The sequence below is a fragment of the Diospyros lotus genome, chromosome 5 (genome assembly GCF_014633365.1).
Source record: "Diospyros lotus cultivar Yz01 chromosome 5, ASM1463336v1, whole genome shotgun sequence".
In the NCBI taxonomy this organism is placed as follows: domain Eukaryota; kingdom Viridiplantae; phylum Streptophyta; class Magnoliopsida; order Ericales; family Ebenaceae; genus Diospyros; species Diospyros lotus.
The window spans coordinates 6,262,781-6,272,783 of record NC_068342.1 but is presented as its reverse complement, the minus strand read 5'-3'; the positions used below and the strand labels follow the sequence as shown (position 1 = coordinate 6,272,783).

Below are 10,003 nucleotides of genomic sequence, written 5' to 3'. Positions count from 1 at the left end.
AGTACAAAACAATGGCTCTTTCACATAAAACCCTAGTGGGGGGAAAATGTCAGAAACTATTGACCCAAAACAAATCACAGGATCAACTGTAGAAAAAAAATTTATGGACTAAATCATACATATAAATCAAAACCCAAACTCTAAATGTCCATAGTCCATGCTAAGGAGAAACAAAAAAGTATAATAAAGTGAAAAACAAACAGTCAAGCCCATTTTTACCCTGAGAAAACTCCTCCTCTATCTTCTGCATCAAATTAGAAATTGGGAGGAGACAGCGGCTGAGAACACTAAAAGAACCAAAACACTACCACCCGTCACCTATGAAGCTGAGACTTGTTCTTTGTATACATAGAAAGGGCTCACTGGCCCTTATGAGACCCTCCCAAACAAAATGGACTGCAAAATGGGGTTACGACCATGATGCTCGTTGGAATTTATCCTTTAAATTCATCTAACATTCTGCCGAGTCTTGATCATCCGTTTAAGAGTGGCAAGCCAAAAATTGCATTCATCCCAGTCACTAGTGGTCAGTTGTACCTTTCAAGGCAGAATCAACACCAAAGATCAGAAACAAATTCATAACCCTCCAGTACCCCCGGAAAAGAAGAAAAAAGAGAAAGCACAACACAACAGATACACAGAGACACAAAAACTGAAGAAACCATAAATGCCTCACTTCAAATTGCTTCTTCGAATAAAATTTGAGATAGGAATTATGATACCTGGATCTGAAGGGCAGTACTGAAGTCACCGTTGTCCAAAGCCTGGCATAGTTGAATGAGCTTTTCAGCAGCATTTTTAGATATGTCACCGCTGTTAAGCTTTGCAAACAGGGCACCTATTTTCCTTGAATTGTCCTCTATTTCCCGTTTCTTAGCTGGATTTGCACGTGAACCTCCCAGCGCTTCTGATGTCTCATTAAAAAGTCTAGTCAAAGTGGCAATAACAGGCCTTTGCGGAGCTGTGGAACATAATTCACAAGTAACAAAAATCACTTTGTCAGTGTTGTATCTATTTAAAATTGTATCGAGCCATTAGATAGGGGTGATTCCAAACAGGTTTTAAAGCACTACCCAGGGGTGTTCAGGTTCAGCTTGGGGGGGTAAATCAATTGAACCCAAAGATGCAACCTTATGTCCCAAGAAAGAACAAGGTTGAACCCCTTGGGGTAATTGAAGTGGTTGACCGCGTGAGTTTCGGGTGCTGGATATGCCAAGGTTGTGTGTTCGGATCCTGGGCAATGCAATAGGTATCGTTTAACTACATCAGGGCCACGGGATGGGTCTTTGACCCGGACTTACCCAGCCTGGCCCAATTGCTCGGTTTGGGTTGGTGCCCATAGGTTATAGAGAGGCAACGCTTGCGCCGAAGGCGCCGCTAGGCGAAGCTCCCCGATTCCTACATTTAAAAAAAAAAAAAAAAAAAGGAAAGAACAAGGTTGTGGGCAGGAACTCAGAGATAAAATTTTGGCACAAAAAGGGAAAAGAAAAGGTGAATAAAACCAGGCATCCAGAAGTTTCAAATGTTGAGAAGAAAGAGTGACAACCATGGGAATAAAGGATTGAAATACCTTCCCTCCCCTCCCCTCCCTCCTTTGATAAATAGACCACTAAATACACATAAGAAATTGCCTATAAGGCTTTGAACCCTCTAGAAAAGATATTATTAAATAAGCCCTTATATATATAATGAAACTGCCTATAGGCATTGAAACAACTTAAAAAAGAACGGATAGGGAATCAGATTTGCAATATCCAAATTCAAGAACAAAAAGATCATTTATGAATTGTAAAAAGGAGACTAGGAAAGAAAATTATTGTCAACCTTCAATCATAAAAAAAATATAAATAAATAAACCCTTCAAACAAGAAATCAGATACTCTCTGTCCCCAAAAGCTCACCCATTTGTTTCACACCAAATAACACAAAATGGGAAAATTTTACCAAATAAAACTTCTTCCACCACACAAGACTATCCTCAAGAACATTCCACAGATATGCCTGCTGCAAATCACTTTACACCCAAATTCATACATACAAGACTGCACATCCTGAGCCACAAGACGAGTAAAGAAGATGATCAACCGATTCACCACTATTAAACATTTAGCACCAACCTAAGACCACCTATATATGCTTTCTCAAATTTTCAGACACAAGAATGGCATCAGGAGTAGCTGTCCAGACAAACTGTGAAGGTTCCTCCTTGTAATGGGCACCTACTCCTATGCCATTGACCCAAAATTTCACCCTCATGCCATCACCTTGTGAAACAACCCTCTAATGAACAACCTCATAGGGTATTGATCCTACCAGTAGGCCAATCCCCCCAACACCCATGGACACATCCATACTCAACCGCTATAACTTTACTCCACAACCCTTCCCCATCATTTAAACAACACCACACCCATTTATAATGCATATCTTAATTGGAAAGAGTCAATTCCATAACACATAAGTCTTCCGCTTGAAAGCAAAGACAGCCATGATCCCATTTAACATGATGATTTTAACGAAAAGATAATTACCAGGTACATTTGAAGTATCAGCTGTCTGTACTGTAGGTGGTGGAGCTGCAGGAGTTATGGTTGGTTGCACTTGTGCTGGCTGAGTAGGGCTGGGTGGCTGTGGAGGCCCCATCCCAGGCCTTTGAACTCCAGAACTATTAATAGGCATAAATCCCATAGACGCTGGGGTTGGAGCCAAAACCTGAGGCATCTTAGGTGGAACTGAACCTGCTTGAGATGGATTATGGCCAATTGAACCAGTTCCAGGAGGCCCAGCCTGGAAACTAGGGTTGGCAGTTCCCTGAAATGAACACGGGATGTAAACTTCAGTACACCAAGACAATGGAACGTGTGATTAACCAAATAAAACTCCAGGATTAAACGTCAGGCATACAGGATATAACTGTGAACCCAATGTTGGCGGCTGATATTGCTCCACATTTCTCAACACAGGAGGGGTTGCAGGAACAAAGGGTTTCACTGTAGGCTGGTTGGAAACAGGTGGTGCAGAAAAGTTCATCTGGTATAAAAAGCAAAGAAGAAAGAAGAAAGAATCAATAAAATCAGATTTTGCAGCATAGTTTCATTGGTAGCAACAGACAGAATGGTAAAACAAACTACTAAATGACTAGATCTAAAAAAAATATTAATGAATTAAGTACAAGCGAAGTTGGTCAAAGACAGGTTCATGCAATAAGCATCCTGAAAGCAGAGGCTAACTAACATGCAAATAATATTATGATTGTTACATGAGTTATCCATTTAGAGCTGATCAATTATTTTACTTCCAAATGAAAATGAATCCAGTTATGTACATTACCTGAGGGGCTTGAGGTGCCTGGGATGGAAGAAATATTAGAGGCTGCACAGCTGGCTGATACGGGGCAGGAGCACCATAACCTCTCCCATAAGAAGAGCCAAGTTGCTGTTGGTAATTTTCCCCATAAGGACTACTTGGAACACTCTGCTGCAGTTGTGGTGCTGTCATTTCCTACAAAACAAAGAATGAATAAACCAGAAAAAAGTGTCACTTATAAGCAAAGCAGCAGATTCTATGGTTAGAATATCTGCTGCTGCAGCAACCAAAGCATCTCTCATCTTATGTTTGAGGGTACAATATTATGAACCTGATAATAATGCTGAGAGGCATCAGCTGCACCAAATCTGGATTGATTGGCACCATATGTTGGTCCTGTATGTGACTGAGAGTTATCAAAAGCCACAGAGTTGGTTACCTCTTTTTCTGCCACAAAATTGACAAAATCATCAGTTGAGCATACACATCTACTGCAAAAAGCCTACTATGTAACAATGCAGGCTTATTTACAGGTTTCATATTAACTCCATCAGGATTCAGAAGAAAATCAGTAGTAATATTAGTCACTAACACACTAATCAAGGAAAAGTGGCCCACATGAATACATAGAAAGCCAAGCCAAAAAGACATACCAACTTCTGTTGACCGCGCAATCCTGTCTTGTAAAAGGATAAGCTCAGGAGATAATTCATCAGTTCCCATCAATTTTAAGTATTCCATTGCTGTAGATAAAAGCCCCTGACTTGCTAGTATCTCAGCATATTTCTCAACGAGCTTGCACAAAGCAGCACTAAATTGCTTCTGCCCAGTTGCCAAAGCAAGGACTATAGTCTTTTCCATTAAATCCTAATGACATAAACAGATAGTACAGTCAGCACTGAACCCAGAACATATATTTTGAATGCACATTCACAGGTAGCATTAGCAAACTTACCTGAAGAAGGTCAACATAGGATTTTCCCTCATGCTCTAATGCTAAAGTCCGGGACCAAATTTCCACAGTCTTGTCGATATTTCCAGCACAGATATAACAAAGAATCGCAGCTAGTGTATTACCAACAGCCATAAGCCTAGAAGCAAGGGTGTCACAAAGAAGAGTCCACTCCTCTCTTGGTGCAAACTGTTCATGAATGATTTCAAGATTATCATGATAAAAATTTTATTAAAGAGTTTAATCGAAGGATTTCCATTCTCATCTATTTCCATCGCTACTGAAAAACTGAATAGCATGATGTATGTATTTTGAAATACACCATAAAAGCAAGTAAAGGAGATCATATCCTCTTGAAATCACTGAAATTATTGCTTTTAGAACACTATATCAAGTAACCAAGGGTCTTCTCCTAATTTTGAGCAATTGTAGCAAAACATAAACAGGGTATTAATACATGTTGAAGGATTGATAGAAAAATAATATCACATCCCCCCCGCCTCCCCCCCCCCCCCCCCCCAAAAAAAAAAAAAAAAAAAGAGAAAAAAAATTGAAGCTCCTTCAAACAATAAAAGGACACTGTTTAACCTGCATTCCACACATTCAATACAAGCAAAAATAACTTTTCAAATTAATCATACTTTTAATTCAGCATCATGCTACATGGTCACATAAGCTAATCCTTCTAGGTTGAGTAACTTACAGTACAAAGTAAAGCAAGGGTCTCTTTCCACAATTTCAGCGGCCTGGTGTTAACAAGGCTCAGAAGATCATTGTTAACCATTGCAGAAACAACCTGGAAGTGAAATAAGAGTTCAGTAGAATCTCCATAATACCGGCAGCAATACATTAACACCATAAAAAACAGGATGTGCTTTGGTTGATCATACACAAGAACTATGATTACTGGTGATGAAAGATGAATGGCTTGACAACTTAAAGGGTCCAATCAAGAAAAGGAAAATGTTTTGGCTACCTTTAAGTACGGAGAACGACTCGTCTTTAGGTATTGATCGCGTGTGCTCTCCCACAAGGAAGAGCCACCGACATGAGCAATAACTAAAGCATCAGCCATTTTATTTGCAGATATACACTGTGCAACTGCCCCTTTATAATCCCCAACAACCAATGCACGTTGAACAGCATCATCTAATGATGGGTCAGCACTCTCCTCTTCTCCATCAACTTCCTGCTGCACATCTTTGACATTGGGAGAAAAGCCTGCATTGTTAAAGCTAGCCCCAGCATCTGACACAGGTGTTTCAGCTTTAGGACTTGGAAGATTGTTAAAGAAATCTTCCCCATTATCACTCAAGAAGGCAGCAATTTCTTTATTCACAGCATATTCTCCTTTATCTGCTGCCTTCTCTTCAAGACCAATAGCGCTTACTTCCTGAGACAGATTATCCTGAATGGTCTCTTTCGCTTCAGTAGGTAGACTGAAACCAAGATGTGTAAGTAGTTTCGTCCTTGCTGTCCCATCATCTTCAAACATAACCTTCAAGAATCCCCAGGTCTCTCTGTCATCCTCAGTTCTGGTCAAGACAATTTAGTATAACACAAAGATTTGAAGTAATAAGTTAGATCAATAATTTTGTGACGAAAGAAAAAAGAATTTTGTTTCTTCAAAGATCATGTAAAACGTACTCGGCCTCCTGTGATTTTTTTTCACATAAAAGCCTCAATGAAGATCTCTCTCCATTGTGCATTGCAGCTTCAAATTCAGAAGAGCGGCTTGCCAAACTTTGCTCTGTAACTAAGTTATGCACATAAACCTGAAACAGGGTCCAGACAAGAACAAAATAAGATTAAGAAAATAGAACTGATATAGGAATTACAACCAAGAATACCTCTGAAACTCCAGGTGCAGAGTCCTTTGTGGAAAAAGAAACAAGCTTGCCTCCAAAACCAAAAGACACCCCTGCTTTACGTTTATACCACTTTGGGGCTCTCAAAGGTGCTGGGGTACAAAGAATAAGACAAATATAAGAAAAACAACCAAAAATAAATCGACTGAAAAAAAATGTCATATAACATAATTACAGAGAATGCATAGAAAGAGAGGGGCATTCTAACCCCAGAGAGAGAGAGAGAGAGTAAAAGCAGTGGGAAATTGACAAAATAGAGAAAATGACAGTCATCAAGCAATATGAATGGCAGTGTAATCGAGTTTTCTCTTGGTACTTCTACGAGTCACCTCAAACATTCTCTCCAGGTCTTGGGAAAACATTCTGAACAGAACCTAAACATATCGATTGACTCTATTTATTCTCTCGTGCAAGGACCAAGTTGTCCAAGTCATTCCTTCTTGGTATGCCAACTCATCATTCGGCCTAAAAACCCCATAACATACACAAAAGATCTCATAGAAATCTATCTTTATACTTGGAGGATTCCCATAATAGGATTCCAAAACATCATTATTCCTATTAGATTCTAACAAAACATACTTCCAGACACTCACCCATAGGGTACATCTCAAGGGGGAAAATAAACAGAAAATAAAAGATAAACAAACAACAGTAGGACATTCAGCCTAGCAGCATGATGCAACAATCAAATCTTCAGCGACAAGAATTGAAACTGTGAGAACTAAGACTTGTAACCTAAGACAACACACAGCTAAAAGCATGAGCTAACATTAAAATCTCACTACTCTTATATTTTTGTAATAGCTAACAATACACAACTAGCTAACTTTAAAAAATAATTACTACTGAAAATTAAAATAAAAAATAAGAAAATAAAAAGAAATAACAGTAAGCAAGAAAACACAACTACAAGCAGCTTATGCTTATTGTTAACATTGGCTTCTAATTGTTATAAGAACATGTAAGGAACAAGCCTCTAATAGTACATAAACAACAATACAAAACCAAAAGTAAATGGAAACCACATAATACCCAGACTATGGCATATGCAGAGAGTTGAGTCTTAAATACTATGTTGAACAATAAGTTTCAAAGGAATTCTATGTTAAAATATGAACATTTCAAAGTACACACCTGCGCCAAAATCACCCTCTGAAATGCCATACCGGCTACAACCCTGCAGAAAGAAGTACAGAATGTTTATTCATAATAAATATAACAAAAGCACCGTCTCCTTGACCATAAGGCCTAGAAAAGAGGAAAATGCTATCCAAAGTTGAAGGCTGGAAGAACATCCACACGAGGCAATAGAAATTACCAAGTGCAGAGGGCTAATGTGCACAGCCAGGTCTCAGATAGGTACAATAATGAATAACCGGTGAAGCATGCAATGCATACTATGGATCCTATGTAGAAACAACAGAATATATATTTCTCCACTTTTAATTTTTAACTATAAGGACCCAAATGACGACACATATGATTAAAGTGTGAACAACAACTCTCATCCCTTGTCTAGCATTATTAAGTACACCAAATTCTAACTTCAATACCACTGAACTCAGAACTTCATTTTCTACAGGCAAATATAATTTTTTAGACATGTACCCAAGTAAACATGAGTGAGATCCTCTGATTTTCTTAAGCATACAAGTTCCTAATGGTAACATGATTGAATCAATTGTCAGGATTCAAACAAAAAGTTGATTTTAAGAGGTGACACTGGACAAACAGTTCCAACCCCCCCCCCCCCCCCCCCCCCACACACACACACACCAAAAAAAAAAAAAAAAAGTGCAAAACGGGAAAAAGAAAAAAAAAAAGGGGGGGGGGGGGGGGGGGGGGGGCAGGGAGAAGCCCTCAATTTCCCTATTTTCGTATGTCAACATTTCCATAAAAAAACATTACATAACATACCAGTGCATGAGCATACCTCAATATTATAAATCCCAATTTTTCCATCAAAGGAAGATGCTGATAGAACCCCTGGTATCTTTGGATACCAGTGCACATCAAAATTCCAGTTGGTTCCAGCTGGCAATTCAGAGACGATCTATAGCATATTCAACATTACAGCAGGTTAGCATGTTCATTGTAGATGTGGCATCCACCCACAGCCCCAACCCCAATGGCAGTAAAAGGAAATAAATGAAGGGAAAACAAGCAAGTTTTCGTGTAGGCATGTGGTATGGAAGATATACAAAATAGAAGGGACATTCAAGGAGCAAGGCTGAAGTATTGGCCATTTGGTGGATAAATTTTTTAGAGGGGGTTGGTGGGTGGGTTTTCTAGGGAAGGGGGTGTTTGGTAACTGAAAAAGAAAGAAAAAGGAAAGAAGGAAGCCATAAATATCTTATTCTACCTCTCCAGATACAATGTCCCAGCAAATAGTTCGATTGTCTTTGGCACATGTAAGCAAATAAGAGCTGTCACTGGGACACCATGACATTGCAATGACACCTGGTGAAATATATGCATGAAACAGCATCACGTAAAAGGAAAGGCCAAAGGAAAGCTTGTTCTATGGACCACAGCAGAAGATATAGTCTCAAAATCAAGAATTACAACTGAACAGACAACATAGTATTCCAACAAGTATCATAAGCACCCTTCAAGACTCCAAGATTAGATGAGTAATAAAACATCAATACAGCTCTGATCCTTTATTATTTTTTTCTGTTTGCTCAGGGGTTAAAAAGCGGTGTTAGGGAGTCCAACCCTGTTAGGCGAATCTTCGGAGAATCCTATCCTTATGTCCATGAATCTGGATGATACCTGACTTTGCAGCTTGCATTATGCCCATATTATATACTACTGTTAAGTTGATGATACTTGAGCAACAAAAGAAGAAAGATTAAAGAATCCTTGAGATATGGCATACACACTGAAATAAAGTCATCTCCTAGACTTAAGTTCATGGTTCAAGTATTTGCAAGAAATTTCAGTGCCTTAAAAAGTTAAATGAAGCTGTCTACGTCAACAAGACCTTAAATACCCTTTGCAGTAGCCATGTTAAGACAACACAGAGTATAGTGAGAAGTGACTCAGACATCTTTGGACAAGAAGACAAACCTTAACCCAGGACAAGCCCCCCACCCCAAAAAAGAAAAAAGCACCTATGCTAGATGGTTTTCTCCATGCAACAGGAAGAAAATCAATAAACTTCAGAATTTATCCAAAGAAGCAATTGCAATAGAATTTAGCAATTCTCATACACTCTTTTCATGCTTTTCCCATTTGATTAACACAGATGTCCATTTAACTTTCATTGTTTGTGCAAGTTCTGAACTGCATGAGAGATGGAAGAGAAACGCTAAATGCCAATCAAAAAAGAAGAATCCAGACCAAACACTCAAATCCATAATTAGAAGATAAGTCAAAATTTGCTAGATGATATACCTTTAGTGTGCCCCACAAACTCCCGCACTGGTGACATTATGTTGCGCATATCCCAAAGCTGCGATGAAATTTTAACGTTAATGAGTAACATACTTTGCAAGTCTTAAATTAGTACAGCAAGTCAAAAGAAATGAAATGTAGATTCATTACCCTCAAAGAAGGTGAATTGTCATCATCTGAAGCAACAATAAGTTGAGTTGCCACATCAGGATGCCATTGTAAAACTGAGCACCGCCTTCTATTTGAATCTGAAAAGCTGCCATTTGAAAAGTGCATTAGTCACCAAAAATAGAAATTTAGGTAATTTTCTTATAATCACTTCCATAAAAGAGCCCAACACACTGTGTTATTAAAGCAACTTACCTAATCACTGGCTTTTTGCTTCTTCAGGTCCCAAACCACTGAAATAACAGAAAATATAATTTATTCCCAGCTGAAATATAGGAATTTAGTAATTAAGATTATTAGAGAGTTT

The 10,003-nt window shown here is 38.7% G+C and overlaps 1 protein-coding gene across 1 annotated transcript in view; it reads right to left on the bottom strand.

Moving 5' to 3' along the window:
- Window positions 1–10,003, bottom strand: part of LOC127801395 (protein transport protein SEC31 homolog B-like) — a 29,306-nt gene continuing 19,303 nt past the window's right edge. Inside the window, 19 exon segments of the mRNA XM_052336494.1 lie at window positions 1–537; window positions 723–961; window positions 2,532–2,811; window positions 2,905–3,030; window positions 3,331–3,501; window positions 3,638–3,753; window positions 3,960–4,173; window positions 4,262–4,447; window positions 4,962–5,054; window positions 5,235–5,793; window positions 5,906–6,033; window positions 6,109–6,218; window positions 7,264–7,306; window positions 8,063–8,182; window positions 8,492–8,589; window positions 9,529–9,586; window positions 9,679–9,784; window positions 9,892–9,905; window positions 9,907–9,929. Coding sequence (XP_052192454.1) covers window positions 448–537; window positions 723–961; window positions 2,532–2,811; window positions 2,905–3,030; window positions 3,331–3,501; window positions 3,638–3,753; window positions 3,960–4,173; window positions 4,262–4,447; window positions 4,962–5,054; window positions 5,235–5,793; window positions 5,906–6,033; window positions 6,109–6,218; window positions 7,264–7,306; window positions 8,063–8,182; window positions 8,492–8,589; window positions 9,529–9,586; window positions 9,679–9,784; window positions 9,892–9,905; window positions 9,907–9,929 — 2,774 coding nt within the window. The 3' untranslated portion in view covers window positions 1–447.